This window comes from Acomys minous, assembly GCF_964271855.1.
Source record: "Acomys minous genome assembly, chromosome: 3".
NCBI classification, from domain to species: domain Eukaryota; kingdom Metazoa; phylum Chordata; class Mammalia; order Rodentia; family Muridae; genus Acomys; species Acomys minous.
The window spans coordinates 35,634,576-35,660,978 of record NC_140485.1 but is presented as its reverse complement, the minus strand read 5'-3'; the positions used below and the strand labels follow the sequence as shown (position 1 = coordinate 35,660,978).

At 40.7% G+C, this 26,403-nt stretch overlaps 1 protein-coding gene across 1 annotated transcript in view; it reads right to left on the bottom strand.

Moving 5' to 3' along the window:
- The window catches only part of RYR3 (ryanodine receptor 3), a 529,413-nt gene that overhangs the window by 292,508 nt on the left and 210,502 nt on the right, over positions 1-26,403 (bottom strand). Inside the window, exons 5-10 of the mRNA XM_084776329.1 lie at positions 21,535-21,609; positions 18,347-18,425; positions 12,156-12,268; positions 11,245-11,344; positions 8,250-8,343; positions 1,894-1,968 (exon numbers count right to left, since the gene is read on the bottom strand). Coding sequence (XP_084632455.1) covers positions 1,894-1,968; positions 8,250-8,343; positions 11,245-11,344; positions 12,156-12,268; positions 18,347-18,425; positions 21,535-21,609 — 536 coding nt within the window. The remainder of the gene's footprint in view (positions 1-1,893; positions 1,969-8,249; positions 8,344-11,244; positions 11,345-12,155; positions 12,269-18,346; positions 18,426-21,534; positions 21,610-26,403) is intronic.

Below are 26,403 nucleotides of genomic sequence, written 5' to 3'. Positions count from 1 at the left end.
TAGAAGTCAGTCCTGTTTAACATTTCTTTCTTAAGCCCCTGTACTTTCTTAAGCCCCAAAGTTATCCACTTTCTGGGGTTATCAGTAAGGGTCAACAAACCCATTTCCTGCCTGTCTACAACTCAGCATAGCACTTTCCTTTGACTCCTCTTAAAGGCAAGGACCATGGTCCTGAGGGCAGGGCAATGGCACACTAAGGCTAGAAGTCCTAAATTTTAACCTGCCCTTCAGTCTACCAATACACCTTTATGCAAACCACCTCAAAATGATGGAAGACTTCCTTCTAGGAACACTTGTTATCTGGGAAACCAGTCTTTCCATTTTGTTGTTAAAAGTCAAATATTTCACCACCATAAAGAATCCGAACTTTATGTGAAATGATAAAACAAACTATCCAAGTCAAACCTGCAAATATTGTGGGTTATGCTTACTGAGGAAGAGGCAGGTAGAAAGGGAAGCTATAAGGAAGCAGATATCCTGTTACATTTGAATGAGATAAATTCTGCAGGAAAAAGTAAAGTAGGGTTGAAGGATGATGATAAGGAAAATCCCAGATGGAATGTCAGTCTTTTCATGACCCTTCTCCAAAAGATTAGCAGCCAAAAGAAGTTATGGTAAATATTAGGGGAGACACTACCCATGGGATCACTAGTAACTCAAATTTCATCCCTTAAGTTAGGTTACATATATGTGTCAAACTCTAAAATCATTCTTCACCCTTTTCCAGTTTTAGAAACACCTGAGAATAAAAATCATAATGATAAAAGACTTAAGCTCTTTAAGCTTAGGTCTCTGAGGCAAAGAGCTAACAGCTACAGGCACAACAGTATATATATGCCTACTTTGACATTTGAAAGATTTCATAAGCAAGTCTTGAGTCAGTTAATAAATGGGTGTCCCATTAAAAAAAATCAATATTTCTTTTACACACTATATATAACTTTTGTTTTTCAATTATACAAAAGTGAAATGCTCCAAATCAGCATCTTTAGAAGTTTCTCAATGAACTATTTAAACAAATAAAACTATTTAAATGAGCAAAAAGAGAGAGACGAGGGTGTGTAGGAGAGGCTCCACTATTTTCGTTTCATCTCTAACCTAACTTACCCCTTTCCCCAGCAAATAAGAGGACCAGCTCTTAACTAGATGGGTCATCAGTGTTGGAGTTTAAGTTACTCAGGATTTGAAAGCTGTTCCCCAAGCTCATGGCTGGAAAAATCAGCCTTTGTTCTCTTCACCTCCCAACATGACTGTGTGAGACACTCTGACAAATGTTTCCTTCAAAGTCGTGTGAAGCTTGAGTCTTAGTTTACTAGTTCCATCATCCCGACTTCCAGTCTATCTTTGTTGTTTAAAGATAGCTCTTAACTGAAGCCAAGACATCTACTCAAGGCTTCCAGAGGATTTGTTTAATAAAATAAGGGTGGGGGTGGGGAGACTCTAAAGGCTTTCTGTTGTAATGTCAGAGCTAGTCCCTGATTATTCAGGCTCTGTAAGAGCAGAGGGCAACTAACCTTAGAATCATAATAAGAGCCTGGGAAAACCTTGAATGTGAGAATGTGTGTGTGTGTGTGTGAGAGAGAGAGAGAGAGAGAGAGAGAGAGAGAGAGAGAGAGAGAGAGAAAGAGAGAGAGAGAGAGAGAGAGAGAGAGAGAGAGAGAGAGAGAGAGAGAGAGAGAGAAGGGGGTGAAGGTCAGAAGGGAGAGAGGGGGGAGAGGAGAGAGAGAGGGGAGGGGGTGAGAGTTCTTATACTCAAAGCCATAGAAATTTTAGAATACCATGGACTTTTGAGGATTCATCTCAAGACATATAACAAATAACAGATATAAAAGAATGGACTGTACTAGAAAACCAACCACTCTTGCAAATGGCACCATCTGGACCATGTGTTACCTTATCCGAAGGGGTTCCACTCTCCATAGAGACCTGGCTCTGGTCCCAGCTCCTCCAGCTTCATAGAACACCCTCCTGTGAGCAGAGTTGGAGATCAGCACCAGTTCCTTGCAGAGGAGGCTCTCACCAGCGACCTAAGCCTCCCAAGTCAGCAAAATTCGAAGGGAGGCTTGGTTGTGGGTTTTTAATCTCACTCTTAGGATGAATAAAAGCTGTCTAAGGGGAGGGGACATCCCATTTACAATGAACACTACAGATCACCAGAGGAACTGTGGGAAAAAAGGATGACAATGTCTCCCATTTCTACCTTGTTAAAAGGGCTCAGTCCCATCCCATGCCATGACAAAAAATGCTCTAAGCCTTTCAGGTTGGGTTACTTAATGTAATTTATATTTATTATAAATAGACATCTGCTTTTAAAACACATATGTAGTGTGTGTGTGTGTGTGTGTGAATTGTATCACAGTGAGTTTCATTAGGGTTCTTTCTACATGGGAGAATGAGTAGGAATTTGTTTATAAGAACACATACATCTTTCTAGTGCTTTCTAGTACTAATATGTATATATCTTTTAGTTGTGAATATTCAAAATATGCACAACACAATAATTATTGGCCACACTTTTAAATATATTTGATGTAGTTTTAGTGCGGCCCATTATTATGTACAATTAATATATACTACTAAAACATTAACATACAATCCAAAGGTAAAATGTTATGTTGCCATGATCAAAGATGGTAGTAGCTTTGGAGCACTCTTTTGCAATTCACAGGAGAGTTTGATTGTTCAGGAAAGAGCTGTACTGAAGACAATCAGATTGAAAGTATTAAAGAACATTTGAGAAACAAACAAACAAACAAACAAACAAACAGAAAACCACATATGCAGTGTAGTGGGAACCCCCTGTCATTGTCCTAGGAAGCCTGGAACAAAGTTGTGTCTCTGGTTGCCATAGTCTTCACAGTTCCATTACTGCGTGGTTTCTTGTTCCAAGCTTAGGAACTATCTTTTAATATGCTTGTAAATAATTTTGTTTTCGATTAATTTTAGATTAATGAAGCAATTTCACAGTCCATAGAGTTCCTGTACAGTGTCACTCAGTTCCCCTCACATTGACATCTCGAATGATCCAGATGTGTTTGCCTAAACTGAGAAGCCAATGTTTGGTAGCCAATGTACTCAAACTCCACACTTATTTGTATTTCACCCCAAATTTTCTAATAGTTACTTTCCTATTACAGGGCTTGACCCAGAGTGCCAGAGAAGTCTTTAGGTTTTTCTTTGGTACTCGACCTTTTAGTGTTTCCCACTCCTTCCTTGTTCTCTTACAACACAGAATTTTGAGCGGTACAGTATTGGCCTTGCTTTTCCAATTATTATCAAAGCCCCAATCTTTTGATCTGTGCAATGGGAACCAACTTATCTAGATCACCAGGTAAACTGCCATAGTGTCATTGATTAACTGAGCGTGATGCATGAATATATTTGTGTTGTGATTATAGAAATGTGCATACAGAAAGGCAAAAATGATCATCCAATTGCATTTGAGTTCACCAGTCTTACATCCTACCTCTGTCATAGTTTGTCTACATCACAAAAATGAACTGTTCAAAACTTCAGAAGAATTTGAACCTAAATCTTAGGGGGGAAAGCCCTTCAATAGTGACGAGGAGGAAATAGATCCCCAAATGGGGAAGTCATCTGAATTAGTTCAAAAGATGAATATAAAAGGAAAAGATATCTGTATTTGGATCTGTTAGTACTATGAACTAGGAAAGATCTGTCAGTTCTCTGTAGTTCAGCTCTCTTGCCTGTAAAATGGGTCTAATAAAGGTAGTTATGTCGTGGAATATAAAGACTTGATGTGATTTTAAGAAGGATGTTTAAAAAGAATGTTCATGGATATGCAAGGAACTATGAAATACAAATTCATCCAAGTTTTGTTTAAATACAGATATTTATAAATACACATAGAATAACACATTAAGAACACAGAGTTACAATGAAACATTATGTTAAGCATGGTTACATCATCAAGGTGGGACTGTAGAGGGTATTTCTAAGCCTTGTTTCAAATGTAATGTATTCACTTTACATCCCAGTTGCAGCCCCCACCCTCTTCTCCTCCTAGTCCCACCCTCCACCCCACATACCACCACCCTACTCCTTGGGAAAGGGGAGCTCCTCTACCCACCCACTCCAACTCATCAAGTAGTATCAGGACTGAGTTCATACTCTTCCCCTGTGGTCTGCCAAGGAAGTCCCATCAGTGGGTAGTGATCGAAAAGCAGGCAACAAGGTCCATGTCAGAAACAGCCCCTGTTCCCCTTACTAGTGGACCCACACAAAGCCTGAGCTGTCCATTGGCTTTATCTATGTAGAGGACTTGGTCTAGTCCATGCATGGTCCTTGGTTGGTGTTTCATACTCCACAGGTCTCTCTGGACCCTGGTTAGTTGGATCTGTTGGTTTTCTTGTGGAGTTCTTGTCACCTCTAGGTCCTTTTATCTTTCCTTCCACTTTTCCAAGAAACTCCCTACGCTTAGCCCCAATGCTTGGCTGTGAGTCTCAGCATCTGTTTTGAACTGCTGCTAGGTGGAGCCTCTCAGAGGACAACTCTGCTAGGCTCCTGTCTGTAAACCTAGCAGAGTATCATTAATAGTGTCAGGGGGTGGCTTTCTTCCATGGGGGGAGGTGTCTTGGGTTGGGCCAGGCATTGGTTGGACATTACCTCAAACTCTGCTCAGCATTCTTAAAGGTTCATTTCTCCTCCTACCTGAGACATTCTGGCAGCTTGATCTGTTTAATCTCACAAGGTTACCATGGCTGAAACAACTTGTTCCTGTTCTCTTAAATGGCTGCAATAAGAGGAATAGAGTGGGTGGACAGTTGAGGTGCTTTTGAAAGCCTGCCTGACATCTTAGCCGTAGCTCCAACAGGATGAGTGACTTAACCCAGGGTGTTTGACAAGCCAGCGGCAGAGCCAAGCATCTGAGTTCAAAATGTGAGTCTGTGCATCTCGAGTTTCCATTCTTAGGTAATATTTCTATGAAGCCTGCCTACTTTCAGGGCTCAGATGGAGGAACAACAATTTCACCTGGAGTCAGCATCCTCGCATGCCTTAGTAGTTCCTAGAGTCTCTTAGCATGCTCTCTTTTGCCTACTCTCTGTCCCTGATTTCAGTGTTTCTGACAATCCTGGCCAGTTGGCTTTTTTTTTCCTTGATAACAGACATAAATGAAGAGGCTTACCACTATAGTCCCTAGACATAAGCGATGCCAAGGCATCTTGGCATCTTGCTTTCGCTGAGAATGCCAGAAACTTCAAGAATCCAGGCTCCAAAATACCCATGGTTACTTCCTTGCCCAATCTCGGCCTCTTATGTTTCCACGCAAAGGAACTAGATAGGTATGTCTTCTCATCTTCTTTGGTAATACAAACCAGAGCCTATGGGGCCTTGTCCACATCCAGGTCCCTCTTGCTGGGACTTCAGCTTTTGCCTGCACTCCTGGCTCCATTGAGTTCAGTTTGGAAACTTCTCATCATCTCCCTCATTCTCCCAACCATATTTTCCAAATACTTTCTCTGCTTTCCCCCTTTGCACAGCATTCTGTTAGATCACTTAAGAGGAATGCCTAGCAAAGGCAAAGCCATCGTCGTATAGCATAGTTTCAAGCCAGGCTATTCCTATTGTGGCTATAATTTTAATGATCATCATGGAGGCAATGCATATGCTTCATGTCTTCCAGATTCCTGCCCTCAACAGAAGAAGAGGGTAGAAAAGGGGGAAAGCTGATGCTGGTGTAGTATGTTTCATTCAGATGTAGATAAACCACCGTAAACTATCACAAACTTCAATTTTTTTAGCTATCTGAAAGCCTGTCCCTTAATATAGCACCAGCACAGTAAAGTATGAAACAAACAATAAGCCAGGTGTTTAATTCCAGAACTGAGAGCCAGAGGCAGGTGGATGTCTGTGAATTCAAAGCCAGCCAGATCTACACTGTGAGTTCTAGGCAAACCTAGAAGACTATACTGTAAGGCTCTTTTTCGAAAACAACAAAGCAGAAAAACAAAAACACAACCAAACAACCAAACAAACAACCTCCCCACTAAAATCAAATAAGAAACAAAACAAAGATGAAATGGAAAGAGAAAAAAAAAAAACCCCAGCAACTGACTAAGATCACATGACAATACTTAGGTAGCTATCCTTAATACTAAGGGAAATCAGATCAAGTGAACATTCTTACATGGACATTACTGTCAGCCATTGACCAAGACTAAGGTGCCATGTTGTAATTCACTCACAATGCTTATATAGGTCTATGTTTAGTGTGTGCTGGACTTTGCTGTCTGTCACATATGCCTCCTATGATGGACAATCAGGGAACATAGAAAGAAGAAAGAGATTCACACTATAAGGGCCTCAAATCGCCAGGAGAAAGTTTCTGCAATACATAGTAAATACATGCAATCACACTGTTCTGGGGCCTTTAACACATGGAATAAGAAATGTGCACTGATGGAGAGTGAACAAAACTCCAGCTTTCTAGGCTCCCACCTGAAATCAGCCAGGACGCCACCACTGGCAGAGGTCTGATCAAGATGATCTCTGAATTGTCAATAGTTGTCTCTAATGTCACCAATGAAGTAAAATTAATGTAGCTGAAAAGGGTCTTGTAAGCATGGCAAAAAGACAAGAAACTGCTGTCACCAGATCAGACTAATTGCTGCCAAAATTAAGCTGAATTTTGATGAGAGGTTTGATCTTTACTTAATATGTGACTTCCACAGTCACAAGGCAGAACATTTATTTACTCTTTCTTTGATGATAAACAAAATAGTAATAAATCTTAAGTACATATTTACTATGTGGGTTAATATCTTCCATTCAATAATTCTGAATCTTTAAAAAACTTTTTATTGAAAAAATTGTACAATGTATTTGATATTCTTTCCTTTACTCCAACTCCCCTCAGGTCCTCTCCACTTCCCTACCCATGGAACCTCTCTCTGTCTCTGTCTGTCTGTCTGTCTGTCTGTCTGTCTCTCTCTCTCTCTCAGAATCACACTTGTTCTTCATGTGGGTCTCCTAACAATTAGAGTAGCGCTGTCTCTGACTCTGTTGCCTGCCTTTGGATCCCTTTAACGTAGCTGGGCTGCCTTGTCTGGCCTCAGTGGGAGAGCATGCACCTAGTCCTGCTGCAACTTGATGTGCCAGGATGGGCTGGTAGCCATGGGGGCCCTTTCCTTGTCTGAGGATAAAGGGATGGGGGATGGGTGAGGGTGTGTGAGGAGGAAGGGCGGGGGGGGGGGGGTAGAGTGGGGCTGCGATCAGGCTGCAAAGTGAATAAAGACATTTAAAAATCATGCAGGAAAAGCAATGAAAGAAAAAAACAGAAAACAAAACAGAAATCTAAAGAAAATCAGCAAGGGAAAAAAAAAGTACAAAACATAACAAAAAGCACACATGCACACAAAATCCATGTGGTGTCCCTTTCTGCTATTGTATATTGTATACTGTATATTGTATACTGTATATTGACTATTAGGCTAAAGGAATATAGCAATAAAATGACTCCTAATGACATAGTGCTGTACCTGTAGAGCAGTAGATGGGAGGTAAGCAATGTTCTTCTGCAACCCTTGCAGTATATGGGAATTAACAAAGAGATCCACATCTGCATCTTTATCAGACCCATTCCCCTTAATGTTTAGAAGCCTATATAGAAGAGGTGGCAGAAAGATCCTAAGAGCCAGAAGTGCTGGATAACTTCAAGGAAATAGTGACTTCTAGACACAACAAGGATGATTCACAGATTCACATAATTTTGTATTTTTGACAAGAGCTCATTAAACAGTCACCTATTGGATTAAAGATGGTTTATCTCTGCATTACTGCTAACTATAGCTAATCAGAGTCCTGGCACAGCTCCCTGATAAATCCATATTCTGTTGTATTCTGATACTTGGTTTCTGTCACGTGAGCTGGTAGCAAGACCAATGAAACCAACCAATTCCATCTTAATTACTTAGAACACTAAATGGAAGGAACAGAAATGAGTTGCCTTTCAAGGACCAGCAATAACTTGTGTAACACGCAGTGTGTGTGTGTGTGTGTGTGCGTGTGCGTGTGCGTGTGCGTGTGCGTGTGTGTGTGTGTGTGTGTGTATGCAAACACTACCGTCCTCCCATTTCTAGTAAACAAACTGGAGCTTGTGGCAAGATGAAAGTCATCCCAACTGAGAAATACCTACACAATTCATGTGTGGCCAAATAAAAAATGCAAATTTTTAAATATGAGTCACCAGAAAGTGGAGTCAGCTAGAGAAAATGAGGATCGTGGCTTACCTGTGCTGGGAATCATTCTGATCTGTAGATGGTATTGTCAGACATTCATCATGACCATGGAAAAGACGAACCACGTGCCCACCAAGTAGGTATCCTATGAAAGAACAGTACCCCACTGTAACTGATAGAAAGCTTAAAGAACACTGTGTTCAATGAGGGTAAATTCATGCAGGTCATAGCTGGTTCTAGAAAACGACAAGAGAGGTGCTTTTGGGAAATTATACAGTCCATGAATTCAGGCCTCAGGCAGAAAAGAATTCTAGCACTGGCAGTTAAGTCATTGAGAAATAAGTAAGGCCAGATATCAAGTGGAAGGTGAACCCAGTGTGTCAATTGTTATCACTAAAAAACAAAAGGAAAATTACTGCTAGAAAGAACGGGATTTTTCAGCTTCTTAAGAAGCTAATAAATCAACAGCAAATCACCAGAGACTTCTTATAATCTCAGTGTATACAATACACTTTGTGGCAAAAACCAAATCAAATTATGGTCATGGGATAGAAATTACTAAGAAGGGGGTGGCAATCTGTTTTTAAGAGTTATTTAAGAAAAGGCAATACTATGCCCTGAAAGCATGTAGTTTTCAAATATAGTTAACGAATACAGATCATATTTGATGGTGCATCTATTGCTCAAAGTGGGAGGCAGAATTACCCCAGCACGTCCGAGTGGACACGTGCACTAACTGACATCAGTAAGCACTTAGATTTCAACAGAAAGGAATCTCAGTAGCTGTGGAGTTCAGACTCTGGAAAGAAACAATGAACTTCAAGAGCACAATGACCCATTAGTCCTCAAATGAATTCCAAGTGCTAATACAAGGATCACACTAGCAGGAGGCAGGCCCAGCTGAGCTAGTTTTGCACCAAAAAAATTGGATTTGTTATTCCTCTGAATTAAAAAAAAATCTTTAGGCTACTCCCTTCTCAGGAGATATATGGACTTAATATGTTCAATGCTGTATTAGGAATTTTCCTTTTTAAATCACATGATTTGATCACTTCCACGGGGGTGGGGGGGCTGTTTCAAACTATTTTGGGTGCTGGATTAAAACTGTAACAATGAGAAATCATGCCAGAGGGAGGAAATGGTGTTAACAGAGCATATTGTACAAAGATGGTCTGATTTTTCTTAGCTGCTGCTGCTTCTTTTTTTTTTTTAACCTAGGCAAGGAGAGATTATCTTAAATTCCCCTTAAATATCCACAAGTATTTTTCCAATAGCTAATTTTACTAATATGTACAGTTGCATATTTTTGCACTTAAATAATTCATGCCATACTAAAGGGGATTCCTAGTAGCCAATTTACATAGAAAATTAAAAACCTCAGCCATTGAGCCCTTGATTAAACTCTATCTTCTCTTGATGGTGAGGCCATATCCATTAAGAGTCCATTGTGAATAGCTAGTGGGCTTTTTCAATCCTCCTCCTCCTCATCTGGTAAAACTGCTGGGTGCTGCTGAGTTACAACTTTTCTTAGCTGAAATCTGTGTATATATGCCAGGAAGAAAGCATCAGGCAGAAGACCTCTAAAGGCCCATGAGGGCAGGGTGGGTTTCTCCCTGTGGATGCTGAAAGACCATTTTCCACCCAGCCAGACAACTGAGCTGATGAGCTCTCCAGATTTCATCTACACAAGGGCACTCAGCGCTCCTGTGAGCACACGCCTTAACTAATCTCCACAAGCTCTGTTGAGACTGAGATAATTTATTTCTGTCATGAAGATGAAACATTTAACATAGAGATGGGGCTGAAGCTTTCTAGGGAAACATTTAAGATAGGGAGTCTTGATTTCTGATAGAGGAGAAAAACTGATGATAGAGTTACAAAGGTGAATAATTAGTTTGTACGTAAGTGCATCTGTATGTGTGTGTGTGTGTGTGTGTGAGGGGGGGCAGGGGGAGAGAGAGAGAGAGAGAGAGAGAGAGAGAGAGAGAGAGAGAGAGAGAGAGAGAGAGAGAGAGAGGAGAGAGAGAGAGAGAGAGAGAGAGAGAGAGAGAGAGAGAGAGAGAGAGAGAGAGAGAGATGGGCTGTGTATTTGTACACGCTGGGCCAGTTTCTATAGCCCCAGCAAATGCCTCATTTTTAAAATCTTCTTAATATCCTACCAGAAAACTGAAAGATTTGTCACTTCCCAAGTACTTAGCTTGACTGTGATGCCTTCTGAAACTCTGCTATCACCTTGACAACTCTCATTTTCCTCTCTGTTTTCAAACATCACAACGCAGAAGGACATTCCCAGTTTGAAACTATGAGCTTCAGGAAGAAAACCAGGGTTAAAGCCTGTGATAAGACTGTTTTCAGATCTTTCCGTAAAACAATAGAATGAAATGCAATAACCCTGGAGTCATTGGCATTTTATTTATTTATTTATTTATTTATTTATTTATTTATTTATTTATTTATTTTTGCTCAGCTGTGGTATTACCTATAAGTGAGGCAAGGCCAGCCTTTTTATTTCACAACCTGTAAAGTGCATTAACCTTGCCTGTTTCCAAGAAATAGGGTATAAAAACAAAGTAGGAAGACCTTATTTCCACAGAAATAATTTAGTGCTGAGACAATTTCATTTGTTATTTTAAGGGGTGCTCCATATAGGTAAGTAAAAATCAAAGACAAATTATATCTTAATTATAAAGGAAGTTCCTTCCTACTATGGAGAGAGGCATGGGATCGGGCATAAGCCATGTCACCTTTCCAGCAAATGATCTCTTCCAAGATGGAAGTTTCCGGGCCTGTTTACTTACCAATAGTAAGCATGAATAAAAATGAAAACTTGGTGAGAGAGGGAATATATATAATATATATATATCAAGTCCTACATGCTTGTAGTGATAAACTAACACCAGGCACCAAAGAAGTAAAAACAAGGTCACTGAGACAGGAAGTAGCGGAATAAACCATGCTGTGGATGCTGGGAAACACCAGAAAATGTTGACATTTACAGCTCAGAGGGAACGGCTGGCTCGGGGCTGCCTGCATTGCAAAGGCTTACCTTCTTCAACGCTACTTCCCGAACATGTAGGATGCACATTCCAGAGAGTTTGCATGAAGGATGCGTCCACTTGGATGCTACCATTTGATATTGAGAGATGCTGCAGTGGGGCAAAAAAAATGAAATCAATGTCAAACCACTAGTCCAGTCCTGCCAGAGCTTCCCACTGCAACTTCAAGGGTTAAGGATTAAGCTCCAATGCCCCCTGGTCTCTTCTACATAGTCTGTGTGGGAGCTTTCTTTACCCAGTCTTGAAGCAGCTTCTGTATGTGGCACATCATTCCAGGAAGAAGAAATTTGCAGCCACAGAGGTGACAGACAAGTGTTAACCTCGTCACCTAAGCGGCCTCCCTGATTCTACACACTTGTAAAATGTCTACAAACGGGGGAAAATTACTTCAACATTTGGAGAAAGCAAGGAGAAATTGGCTGGTAGGATTGGCCCGATGGGAAAGTGCTGAGAAATTTAACACTTATCTTTGGCAGTTCTCTATCTTCAGGCATCCCCACTCCGAGGAGGGCTTGCTGGGTACCTATCCCCAGATGAAGGACCTCATGCGCATCTGTCAGCCTCCACAATACCCCATGCACTAGCATTGTACATTTCCCCCTTTTGCCATCAAGCCAATTTTCCTGTATTCTTTTGTTTGGGCTTGTTTCCCCCTTGGCAAGAGCCAAACAATGCAATAAATTCATAGCAATATGACTTAATTCATCTTTGCAGCATTTGCTGGATACAACAGAATAATTGAAAAGGAAAAAACTAACAGTTAAATTTTAGGCACTGTGATTGCCTTACAGGGGAGACACATCTTGTCCCACCCAGCCTGCTATCTCTCTGTTTCTCATGGCCACCTATCCTAGAGGGGACATTCTGAAAACAAAAGATGCTCTTGTCAGAAAGTACTTACGAGGTATCTCTCAGAGGACACACTGACGAGGATAAGGTCATCTCCAATTCGTACTTTCTCTCCTTCAGACCTCTGTTTGGAAGCAGGGTGTATGGTCCACCAACAGGCCTCTCCTACATGAAGGGTTCATGGGTTAGCCTCTGTGTCCAGAAGGCAGTGACCCTAATTCTGTCCCATATTCTTCCCGGGTGACATTCCTCTCCCACCCCTTCTCCCAGCTCTCTTTGCTTCAATCCCTATTTACCTAAACTAGCCCTGTTGTCTAATTTATGCTCTTGACTATATTTTTTATTTTCATTTTCCACAAAGACAGAAAGACAAAATTTGGGAAAGACTACTGGAGGTAAGTAGCTACAGAAGTCAGAATATTTTTAAAGGATATGGGACATGATTTCTTCATAATACCTCTTACATCTTTTTTTTCCCCCATGACTTGATTTCAGAGTCTCTTTTCGTGGTACATGTGGAGGAAAGACGATCAGAAGTTCAAGTCTGTCTTGAGCTTAATGAGTGTGAGGTTACACTGGACTATACAAAATGATCTCAATCCTTGTCCCCACAGAAAGGGGGCCTCGAGGACCCTACTTCATTGATAGATTTAATATTTAAACAATTTTATCTTTCTTCCTCACCTTCTTTGAAATGTGCTAGAAACAATAGGAAGTAAGAGTTTTTGTTTGTTTCTTAGGGTCCAAACCTATAAGAACTAACACAGCTTAGCACATATGAAAATATATGTGCCAAAGAAGAAAATACTTATTGAAAAAAGAATCCACAGTTTTAACTAAGACAATGAAGAAGCTACTGACTTAAAAGCACACTCTGCTATCAATAGACTCTAGCAGGCAAACTGCTCGGGCTGAAGATGGGTTGTAAACAGGAAGAACGGCTGAAAGGTTTTAAGGACATCTAAGCCCCAGATCCCATCCTCATCCCACACAAGCAGATGCCTCTTCCTCCTCCAGGCTACAGCAGAACTGCGGAGATGCACACTACTGAGGGTCTGGCCTCAGGAATACCGTAAGACATTGCCAAATAAGAACACAGAGTCCTGCTGAGAACAGGTAACTACAGTTCATGAGAGATTAGAAAAACTCCAACTTCTTTCCCTTTGCTTCTGCCTCTTAGCTCCTAGCATGCCAGCTGCAAAGCTGACTGAGTTTTACCCGTCCTTGGTTTTGGGTTTTGCTTTTTATGGAATTGCACCAAAGGCAAAAGATGCTGGGTTTGAGATTCTCCTCTTAAATGTCCAGGGCGCTGAAATATAAGGTCAGGGTGAGGTTTAACAAGTTGCCAAGCTACAACCCAGTTCGTGTCACCTTTTATGACCTTGCAGAAAGATGCCATGGAACTTGAGGAAAGCCTCTAACATTGATATCAGGGAACAAATAAACAAAGAAAAATGGTGGGGTCTCAGGAAATGCAAAAGTAAAGATTACAGAGAACAAAAAGTTTTAAATAATTTTACAAGTAACAATCTCACAAAAGAAAGAAAATGTTATACTCAGAAACTATCATGAAGAATCCCTTAAAAGGGAAACAAAATTACTCTAACTCTGAAGAGAAAAGAGAAATAACATAATTATAGATAGCTGAAAAGTCTCCCAAAAAGAAGACAGAAAAATAGATTAGAAATAGGAGTGGAAAATGATAAGAGTTGAGCATGGTGTCATGTTCCTTTAATCCCAGTACTCTGGAAGCAGAGGCAGGCATATCACTGAGTCGGAGGCTAGCCTGGTCTACATAGAGAGTTTCGGCGTAATACAGTGAGACCCTGTCTTTAAAAAAAAAAAAAGAATTAGGATTTGAGAGAGAGTGAATCAGGGGAAAAAGGTAAAGTTGGAGAGGGGGTGTAAGTGCTTGAAGGGGAAAGAGAAGAAAAAAATGATGTAATTATATGTCAATCAAAATAAATTTGTAAAAACATTCTAAAAGCCTATCTATAACAATGCCCCAGAGAGCAAAAATAGAGGGAATTAATAAAGAAATAATGTTTCTAAAACTTCCCAGTGCTGGACAATAAACATTTGCAAATAGAAAATGCTCCAGAGTCCCTGGCATAGTTAAGCACCTACCCTACACTGCACCCTTCTGAGACTGCACAACGGAAAGAATCCACAAGCCACACTGTGGAATTCCAGACATTAGAGGAAAAAAAAGAAAATCAATCACACACAAAGCATCAGGAATCCAAACATGCTTGTCTCAACAACCGGAACACAAGTTAAAAGAAAGTTAGCAGGAAGCCAAGAAGAAAAAGTACTCTCAATACAGAATTAAGCTAAACAATGAATTACTTATGAAGGCAAGGTGAACAAGCCTTCAGATAATCTGGTACCTACATGCAAATTTTCTGTTAAAGCCACTGGGTAGTGTTTCACTGAAATAAGATAGTTAGTAATCCAAGGTGTAATGGAAAGGCCACAGAACCTAGATGCTGCAAAGTGAACTCTCCAGTGATGTCTCTGAAGATAAAGAGATAATGTGACTGGACCTAATAATTCAGGGACATTTTTGGTTCAGTTGGAAAGTTTGGAAGTGAACCCATGATTCAGTTACAGAAGACAAAACAAATAAGACAAAACCTTAAAGCAGTAAAACAAACTTGACTACAGCATATCATGTAGGTTATTTACAAATATGTGATAGTAGTTGTACCAGTGTAAGTTGTTGGTTTTGTTTTTACATAAAATAGATAAGAACATACTGAGAATTATAAGGAAGAAGGACAATGAACAGTAGGATATGAAAATTAAGCTTTATCAGGATACAGAGATAAAACCTAAACTGGAAAGAATAATAAAAAGCAATATATATGTATATATATATTCCCCCCATGAACCACAGGAAGCAGTACTATAAAAGCTGAACACAGATGCCTCGGGCAGGAATATAGAGTGGAGAGCAGGTATTTTTAATAAACAGCAGAGTACCGCTTATCTATTAAAATTATGTGTAGGTATTTGATTAAATTGAAAAATGCATTTTAAAAGATTGTGACCTCTACATTTGAAGTGAAAGAGTGAACAGTCTGTTCAATATACACTCTGTGGGCCATGCAAGGGCATCTAGCACAAAGAAGATCATGAACAGACATACACAAAAGCAAGAGAGGCACTTTTCTTCCACATCTCGTGTCGTTGGACCTGTCCCCTGAACGCCTAGGGGGAGTTCCAAACCAGTGACTGGTTCCAAACAGCACTTGCAGAGTGTATGTGACACCATTTTTACATTCACTTTTTTATAAGTCTTAATTCCCAAATCACACACAAAGCTTTAAAAGTGTGATGAACTGAGCAGCCAAACCCATGAGTGCAGTGATTATTCGGTCTTTGAAGTCTAAGAATTTACCAGTGTATAGGTTAAAAATAAACCCCAGACTTGTTGAAGCATTCTCTAAAATATTTCCTCACATGTTAGCCTCGATATCCAACCCAGCTGAGGATCAGCCTGCTTTTTCACATCTCCAAAGCAGGCTTTTGTTTGTTTGTTTGTTTTTTGTTTTTGTTTTTCGCTTAAGAACATTCACAGACGTGCCCTCTAAGGAACTAGGACTCTACCCTGGTAGATTCCATGTGACCTTCCTTCCTGCTAGGTCTCATCCTATAAACACCTGAATGTTAATGGTGGAAGCCAGTTCTCTCTTCCAACTCAAGGAGAATACCTTGAGGAGTAGGTCAAGGGTGAAAGAAAAGCAAATTACTTCAGGTCCTAAATTTGCACTAAGATGCAGCCAGTCAACCCTTTCCTGTACGTCCATAAACAAGTCAGCTTCTGGGCAGCCAGTTTGAACTTGGCCCATCTCATGTATCGAGGTCTGATGTCACCCAAGTTCCTACTAATTCTGGTTTCAGGGGCTCAGAAAATAACTTCTGGAATGAGTTAACAATCTATTTTCCTCCCTTTTCATTGGAGGCTCTAAAAGTAAATTAAGTACATCTCCTCAACTCTTTACTAGAAAGCAGTATTTCTCCATTCCTTTCCAGCTTTTAGAAACTGTAACACCGCTTTGCTGCTATAAATAGAAAGACTATATATGAGTTTTCGGATTGCATGCTCTAAGATTGGCATCTGGCTTATACAGAGAGGCCAGCAAACATTCGTACTGTGACATTTCACTCAATTTAATTTTTTTTTTTTTTTTTTTTTTAGCAAAGATTGACAACATTTTAGAGGAAATTATACTTGAAGAACACAGAAGCTGAAAACAAGGAAACCTCACATCTCATTCCCACATGATCTTATTTTAGGGGGAAAGGGGTCACAACAGTCGGAGATAGGGCCCCAGCTTTTCCTGTGTGCAGAGGGAGAGGACATCGCTACACAGGCCACAGAAACCGTGGGGCACGTGGGTAAGATCCCGTATTGTTTTCTGATCATCACAACATCAGATGTCTGAATCATTAATTGGTAAAAGCCTCCTTTTAGAACAACAGCTTAGACTTTTGTCCTTCCTTAGAGATGCAACACTGTAACTTCCTTCCTGTTAGGGGAAAATACCATACTGTTTAAAGACTGTATTCCAAACACAATTTCTGTAGTTCCCCAAGTCATTTTACCTCTCTGGTATCTCTTTACACAGCTGGTTAATTTTTCTTTTTTTTTTTCTCTTTATTTTATTTTATTTTATTGGTTTGCCAAGACAGGGTTTCTCTGTGTAACCCTGGTTGTCCTGGAATTCACTTTGTAGACCAGGCTGGCCTCAAACTCAGAGATCCACCTATCTCTGTCTCCCAAGCGCTGGGATTAAAGGTGTGTGCCACTACTTCCGGCCAGGCTGCTTAATTTTGAAGCTCTAACTCTAGTCTAATTTTACTCCATATCCTTCCAGTAAATCCTTACTCACTTGAGCTCTCCCGAATCAGTCTGTGTCGCTTGCAACCACTCCTCCTAATTGCTATAGCCCAACCTCTAGCCAGAGTAGAAATTCTATATGTGACGGCCTTGACAGATGATCAGACTGCCCACACCTGTTTCCAGCCACAGGGAGGGTGCTGTATCTCCTGGCTAGAGGTTCCTCTGCTGGCTAATGGCAGATATTACAAAGCATTTTCTTTCACTGAGGTAAGATATGTCTTGATTCAACGTCTATCCACTTCCCCGTTGGCCTTCCTTCAGAGTAGCCCCCAGGAAGCTGGCATTTTCTTGATAGTGTAACTTTTAAAATATTTTTAGGTAGTTTTCCTGGGCCTCTGTCTTTCATTTCTGGATTCCAGAGACAGCTGGTATCGCCTTGGCCACCATTTTCCTTGGTACCCACTTCTACAGGAATTTGCTATGTAGCTTTGACTGGCCTTAAACCTACTATGTAGCCCAGGCTGACCTTGAACTCATGATTCTCCTTTCTAGACTCCATAGTATCAGGATCACAGGCATGTATCAGACTGTCTGGCTGGTCTTCAATATATATACATTCGCATGTATGTAATTTTAAAAACTTTATTCACATACATACATGCATGCAAGATAGCAGTGGTTTCCCATATATTTGATACTTTGTAGAAGATAAATGACATTGGATTACTTAGTGTGAAATTTAAGAAAAAAATTCTCTCCTTTGAACTAAATCTATCATGAATGTATTAACTTTAGATGTAGTATACATTTTCTCAATTGTTTGGCAGTTGAGGGTTTTTTTTTATTTATTGCTGTTATATTTACTTTATGGCAAAAACCAGTTATCTACTTACAGAGATAAATTTTTATCTATAGTACTTTAAGCAAAACCTGTATAAACATATAGAAAATATACAGTAAATATACTGGAGATACACTGGAATGCTAAAAATGAGGCTGGTGGGCCTCGCTGACTGACATCAGGAAAGCTGACTTGGAAATGGCTGCTTTGCAGAACATAAAGGGCCCACTTCTCTAAACTGGGCATATTTCACTATTGGGGAGTCATTTTTTAGTTGTTCCCCTAGCACTAACTCAGCACGCTTAGTTCTCACAGACGGAATTGTCTGTTTATAGTAGTAAGCCATTAAAGCAGCTTTGGCACTCAGGCGCCTTCGCCTCCACGTTTTCATGTTTCACACACCCTCTCTTGATTCAGCCTCATTTCTTAAAAGTCGCTCTTATCTTTTTGACCTTGCTGAGGTGGGATTCCGAAGGAGTAACATATTGAGCAGCTTTCCCAAAAGACCTTAGCACAAGACCCCACCAGGTCGAAGCTGGGAGTGACAACTTACCTGTGGCTTGTTCCCTCAGACCCACGTCAAAGGCAAGTTTATCAGTCTGGGATCTTGATGTGGTCAAGCACGTTAGATACTGTGGAATAAGAGCAGATGCTAGGAGTCCTGGCATCACCACTGGCTAACTTCCCATTAAATGAAAAAAAATATCAGCTCCTCTAAAATACATCCAGTCTTCTCCCTCCTTAGAAACTTTTTTTTTTTTTTTTTTTTTTTTTTTTTTGGTTTTTTGAGACAGGGTCTCTCTGTGTAGCCTTGGCCGTCCTGGACTCACTTTGTAGACCAGGCTGGCCTCGAACTCACAGCGATTCGCCTACCTCTGCCTCCCGAGTGCTGGGATTAAAGGCGTGTGCCACCACGCCCGGCTCTCCCTCCTTAGAAACTTAATTGACATCATGCTTTTGGAAATATTTTTGTTTTAAATGTAAAACCTCAAACACGTTCTTATCTGATGATCTAGTAATTTCTAGGGCCCTACATAAAAAAAATTGAAATATTCAATAGGTTTTAGTTCAAAGGTATTCTGAGATACTTTTAACTTGAACTTGAGAACTATATACATGAAACGTCAATGACCAGCCGTAGAGGAGAGGCTCCGTCAGCTTTGGTCCTTCTGTTTTATGGATGATAGTGCCATTAGGAGTACTGATAGACAACGCACAGATAGCATATAATATTATTTTTATAAGATGTTGATTCAAGGAGTCACATTCAGTAGCCCATTTGTATAGCTGACATATACACAGAAGTTTATTGTGTAACACATGATTAGAATGAATTACATTGGAATAATAATAAGGAACACAAATAAGTAAAGTGGGGGAGGGAGCTAGGAAACCAGATACTCTCCCCGCCCCATTTCTTTTAACTTTACATTTTTTTAGAACTTCATACATGAACACTGTAACTACCTCACTCCTGCCTCCTCTCCCTCCAACCCTTCCCACATGGCCTCCCAAATTTATAACCTCTTTTATTAGCTTTGTTATGCGCATGCATGTGTGCACACACATATACATAGCATGCACATATATACATATACTAACACATATACACACGTGTATATAATCTACTGAGTCCATGTGTCCAAGGATGATCACTTGGGGTTGGATAGCCTATGTGGGATCCTATTCCTTAAATAGACTGTTTCTCTCTCCCTCTCTCTCTCTCTCTCTCTCTCTCTCTCTCTCCCAGGAGCCATTGGCCACCTACAGTTCTTCATATAAGGCATCCGTTCTCAACCTTCTTAATGTTGTGGCTCTTTAACACAGTTCTTCATGTTGTGGTAACACCAACCATAAAATTACTTTCATTGTTACTTCATAACTGTAATTTTGCTACTGTTATGGATCATAATGTAAATATCCGGGTTTTCCAATAGTCTAAAGTAACCATGAAAACTTCATTTGACCCCCTAAGGGGGTTGTGATCCCCCAGGTTGAAAACCACTGATCTAGGGGGTGGGGCCATGTGGGATTTCCTTTGTCCAGTTTTCCATGTTCATCTGCTAGTAGTTTCTTTTCTTTCTTTTTTAATCTTTCAATCTTTCAAAATAACACTTATCCTTTTCTGAGGATTATGACAACAGATATCCAGGTGAAACTTTTAAAACGATTTTTAAAGCAGCTTAATAAAGGAAATAAGCTCTGGGCGGGCATTTTGCTTGCCTTCTTTGCTGATGGCACAGTGGTATTACCTGGACTCAGAGTGGGAGGGAAATAAGCAAAGGCTCTCTGCAAGCAGTGGAAAATTAGTGCATTATAAAAAGTCTTATTTCATAGGCTTTATACCAAAGCCACTTTTAAAAAACCACTGTAGAGTTATGTTAATTGGGGGTAAGGAGGTTTTTTTTTTTTTTTAGTGAATTTAAGCATAAATTGTTCAAATATTCACATATCTACCAGGCTGCTAGTCTGAGTTTTGAGAGCCATGGGATGTATACTGATTCAAGACTTACTTATTCTATCTAGGTAGAAAAAAACATTTTAGGGTCTTATTTGACCTCTACATAGGCAAATGGTAATTGCCTCCCATTTCCAGAGAGGCTATCAGTAAAATGTCTCCCCATTCAAACCTGGCCCAGTCCTCAGATATAGCTGGAAAGTTCTATTCTAGTCTTTTCCATAAAGGACTAAAGTGGTGAGTGTTCAGTCTGAAAGGTCAGCTTCGTACCAGTGTTGAGACAAGATATGCTGCAGTGAATCAATTATTTAAGAAGTAGCTGCTGATTGTGCTACAATTTGATAGCCCAAGCTTCAAGAAGAGCTTTGCATGAAGAACATGTGTTAAGTGTGTGAAAATAAGGAACAAGATCCCTGTCCCCTCCTCCCACTGCTAGGGTTGCACGCTGCCATGTCAACTTTTTAGGTGGCTGCTGAGAGTGTGAACTCAGGTCCTCATGTCTGCAGTTAGCACGGTTAGCTTTCTTAGGGTTATAAGATGAAAAGTATTCTTCCTTACACCAAAAGCATTCAAGAATTATACACTTAGGAGCCACGAAAAAATGCTACTGGAGTCAGCTCATATTCTGCTAGATGGACATCACAATATTCTTAGTAACTCCTTGCGAAACATCGGTAGTATATGCAGTTTTCAGGCTGTATGTATTAAAGTTTGCATGCTTTTCATTCCAAGCCTTTGCTTTCCAAGCTAGGCTGAATTATCCCAGTCTAGCATTCTGGTTTTAAATCTCTGATTAGTTATAGCCTGGACCAGTTTTCTGTGCCTCATCCATTATCTTTCTGCTGCTACTGGATTAACATAATACTTTCAAATTCTTCCAGAACCGAAGGCCCTGAACATCCTTCTTTCCTTTTTTTTTTTTTTTAATTATTTTTTTTAGCTGCATACAAGTAGAGAAATGTCACACAAATCCCATTTGGTTTGTTTTCTTTGTGCACTAAGTAAATCAGTTATTCCACAGTTCATTTGATCAGTCATGCACTCAAGAAATGTGGGTATCTAGTATGTCAGAGTGCTCAACACGGTGGGGTTAGGTTTAGCAAATGGGGATGGATCATTTCCTCCCTGGATGGGACACAAACACAGCAGCCGTAAGCCGCTAGAATTTGAGGAAGTGTTGGGAAGAAGACAACAGTAGGCGGATTATTTATATTCTGAGCTGCTCTCAGTGCTCCTCCTCTCTTTCTCACGAATGGTGAAAGCTGTCATCTCCACATGCTTACCATTCCGCTGAAAGAGTGCCGCAGGAGAATTGCGTGACCATAGAGCAGGGTCCTGTGACCACCTCCTTGTGCTGCCTGTGGGAACGAGGAAGAAAACTGTCAGTGTACTCTAGCTGTGGCGTCTCTGGCAGAACAGCGAAAACAGTTTGGGAAGCAGACTCCAAGGAAAAGAATCAGGGCAAAACTCCCAAAAAATTCATTCAAGAAGCAAACGTCCAGCTGATTGACGGCGGAAGGAGACTTGTGAGCACAGCCATGCGGCATCCTCGGCATCCAGCGAGGCCTGCTGCTCTTCTCAGAAAGGGCCCCTGCTCAGGAGGAGCAGAAACCCAGACCTGCTCTACACCGGAAGCATGTAAATGGGAGAGGCTCTACTTACCTTCCTTTGAAACTTCTCAGAAGCGGCCAGAATGAGAGAGAAACAAATGTGAAGTAACTACAGCCTAGAGCAGGAGGGCAACATGGTGGACGAGCATTGGTGTACACTCTGGACACTGCAGCCTTTTGTCCCCTTCTGGGCACCTGTGCTTTCTTCCCATCCAATTCAAATGGCCTTTTTTTTTTTTTTAAACCCAGATCTCACCAACCAGGGATGGCTTTGAAATCCAGGACTTTAAAAGAAGAGCTAATCCTGTAGAAAAAGTCCCCTTAGCCTAGGGACCCATGTGGCTGTCTCCCTTGCTTCCCTCTGTACATCCATTAGGATGATTTAGTAGTGGTTGCCCAAACAGCAGAGAGAGAGAGAAAACTCAAGAGAAGACAAAAATAACCCAAAGGAAATCAAGCCACTGGTACCTGATCTACCTGACCCTGATCCGCAACGGTGCCATGAGGAAGCAAGCAACATATTCTATGAAACAAAGGTGTAGTTTAGCCCAGGTACAAGTGGGTATGAAGAAAAGTGGGCTGGAATAACACTTAAGACCATACGTTTTGGTGCTAACCTAGTTCTCCTCACCTCATGGTAATCTATCTCCAGGTAACACAGTTTTTAAACACACGCTCATTTAGAGGATGATTGCTGCTTACTGCCTCTGTCCTCCCCAAACATGTACCAAAAGAGGATCCAAAGTCTGAGAAAGGCACCAAGATAATTTGTGTGTGTGTGTGTGTGTGTGTGTGTGTGTGTGTGTGTGTGTGTGTGTGTGTGTGTGTGTGTACTTGACTATGCTTGTACCTGTAGAGGCCACATGTGGACGTGGGCTATCTTTTTCAATTACCCTCCACCTTATTGCTTTGAGACAGGGTCTCTCATTGAACTTGACCAGTTGGCTGACGAGTCAGAGAGCTCCTGGAACCCTCCTGCCTTTTCCTCTCAGTGCCGAGACTATAGGTGCGTGCTGACATGCTTGGCTCTTATGCGGGTACTGGGGATTTGAATGTAGATTCTCATGCGTGCACAGCAAACATTTTACCTGCTGAGCCATCCTCAACGGGCCACTGTCAAGAGCAATTTTAGCAGTTGACTCCTTTAGTCTAAAAGCATCTTTTATGCATCTCATTTTTTTTCAGAGCTGCAGACTGGCTACCCAAGGCGTTTTCTATAGTTTTATTCCGCCAATCCTGTCCCCTCCAGGCATGGCAACAAGCAATGCAGAGGACAAGAAGCAGGTAGTGGGGAGAGAAACAGAGGTCTGGATAATAAGCTATGAGTGATTTCATCGCAATCCTGTTTGGATTAGCAACATTTCTCTGTCAAGGAGATTTTCCCCATGTCATACAATGAGCTTAAAGACAAAAAAGACAAACAGGGTATACTGAAGAGAAGCTGATAACTAAATCCAAATGTAGCTCTGCTCTCCCCTCCCCTGCCTTAGAGTTATTTAAGTATTCTATGACTTTAATATCATGTAGGATTACACTGCTCTTCACAATATTTCCAAATTTCATGAAATCATTTGCACTAACTTCAGCTGTATTTACAAATGTGTCAACACCTTACTTTAAAATTAGATGTACTAAATCACTTTACATCTTGTCTGTCTAACTGGAATTTGTCCCCACGAGCTCGTATCCTTACAACTTAACTGATGGTTTCAACGGCTTATATTGAATGCACATACTCCCAAACCAAACAAGTGACTGAATTAGGTGTCCTGTTATCGACTGTGGGTCCCACGCTTATCTATTTCTTTTGTAGTCCCATCAGCTTTGTAATTATAAGAAGCCAAGAGTTGCTGACTCTAAACAGTATTATGGAGTGGCTTGGACTATTCTTCTCCTCTGGTACTTTAGACACATTGATGGGACCTCATGCCTTTCATTATAATGACACCAGAAAAAAAAAAGGGATTCAGATGCCCACCGGAATGGAAAATAGTTTTGCTCTACAGGCCCCTGGAGCCTCACATTTGAGCTTCTCTCGTAAACAAGACAGTAGTTTGTAGATGCTAGGGAATATCAGAATCACCAGGCACCCACACCACAGTACTAATTTCAGTAGGCCTGGGTTGGCCTGAGAATCTGAATTTCTAACAAGGTCTAGGTGATACTGATGCTGCTAGTATAAGGATAAGATTTCGAGGATTACTTGTTTGAGGAATGGATGGCTCTGGTGCTAGGATAAAAGAGGCATGTTCTGTTATGATCATCATGATGATTGCTGCCATGGAGCACATGCTATATATGCTTTGCCCACTACCACAGCCCATCCTCACAACAACCTCTCAACATAGCAATGAATGTCATATTTTGTATGTGAGGAATTTGGTACCTAGAGAGGGTACCTTTCCTTATGTGTCACAGTTGATATTATTAGTACCATGTCTACTGGGGGTAATGATGGATCTTAACCTCACTTTTCTAATGTGTACACAGTGACTGCACAGAGCACCAATATGAAGAGATACATCTTTACTGGGGCTCATATAGCTGGAATCTAATTGGCTCAAATCCTACAGTAGGCACAGAACACAGCACATGGGAAACATCTTACTTGGTATTAACTAGTGCTGCAATGAAAATCACCCCCATTTTCCAGCTATGTAAATTGACACACAGATTACATAACTCGCTCAAAATCACACAGGTCCCAAGTGCAGAGTCTGAACTTACCAAAGGGTATTTAACCATGTACCACACTATTGATTTTTCTGTACTGTAGCAGGGGAGATGAAAGTTGGACAAAAATAAAATCACATTACACATAGAAACAGCATGTACATTAAAGAAGTGAAGCCCAGGGTTTTGACTAGACCAAAAGGGTAGAGAGCATGTGTTCTAGAATGGCTCTACAGAAAAGGCAGGCCAGCCACAGACCGCTCACATACAGATGACAAGAAAGAGGCACCAACACAGATAGACTGTGTGTTGGAAGGAGGAAGTGTGAGTCACAGTTGAATGCTCACAGCCATTCAGTAGTTAGTGTTTTGCTCGTGGACAGGAATAGGTGGTCTAAGTTGGGGTACAGAGATAGACTAGTTGGACTATGCAGGGCCAAGACTCACTTGTTTGCCATATGGACTCTGGCCCACAGCCAGCAAGACACTGTAGTAGTTTATGAAAGGATGCTGCCACAGTCAATACTGTACCTTAGGAAGGGAAGTCAATGGTAGATGAATGGAGGAATCAAACCCCTAGGAGCAGAAAGGAGCATTCTCTCCTTTGGTTTCTTTAACACTGTAGTCATGGACTGAGCAAAACAAACTGCGGTGTGTGTGTGTGTGTGTGTGTGTGTGTGTGTGTGTGTGTGTGTGTTATTCTTTATTCATTTCACTCAACCAATCTAAAACAACTATTGGTATTACTTTTTTTTGGAAAAATTTCTCTATTATGTTCTTTTTTAATATATACATTTATAGTATTAAACTACATACAGCAGGAAGAACCATGAGACAATCAAGAATTATATAAATGTTACATTCATAGTGATTTGGCCATTTGTATTTGGCAAACTTGAAGTAAACATCTTTCCTCACTTGTTGGGTCTAAATTTCTGAACGAAGATTAATATCTATCATAGCTCATCTCTATTACCTAAAATATCTTTCTTGATCTAAAAACATCTTAACCCCTAACCTACTAAGCTTAATTGAAAGACTAAACTATCTGGACTTCAACCCCATCAGAGACTTGAGAAGGGATAAAACTTAAATACCTGAGTGAGCCCAAGTGTAGGTTAGCAGCTTCCAAAGTGAAAAAAATGACTGAGACAGTTTGCTTTCTGAACAGTCACCCAACACTCTCTATTATGTTGGAGCATCATCTTCAGCCTTCTGGCTATATACTCTAGGTCTAATAGAGAGTTATGATTCTACAGATATATGAGGTAATATAGTTAAATAGGGTCTTCAAAAGCCTCAGAGACCTACAGAGTATAGCATTTAAAGATGTTTTTATTATTCTAAAGGTTCTCTGACAAAACAAGTTAAGTCCTGGCAGCACCCAGCCTGCCTCAAAGAAGAAGATGAGCATCAAAAAACCTCCTTATGGAGTTGGCTTCAAATGTGGCAAACAAGCCATTGGGCAAAATGTCCTCCCACAGATGGAATTCTGCCTAAAAATGGGCAAGTTTAGATGCAGGCAGAGTTGACAGCCAAACTCTACCAAGACAGGGTAAGCAAGTCCTCAATAGTTCCTGCCTCACAAATATGTCTGTCAGATATTTTTTTTTTTTTTGGTATTACTTTTAAAAACATTCCACGGGTAACCACATAGCCACGCACTGCTGCTAGTCCTTGAAACTGCTTTGTGTCTCACCTGGCCTACGGTAAAGGCCTCCAAAATGTGCCTGCTAAGGTGTGGACTATTTTGGCATCCAGAACCACCCTTTCCAGACACATCTTTGATTTCTTGCTACAAAGCTTCCAGTGGCTTGCTATCAAGTTAGAAATCTGACGCTCCTGCTATGGCACCTAATTCTCTCCATCA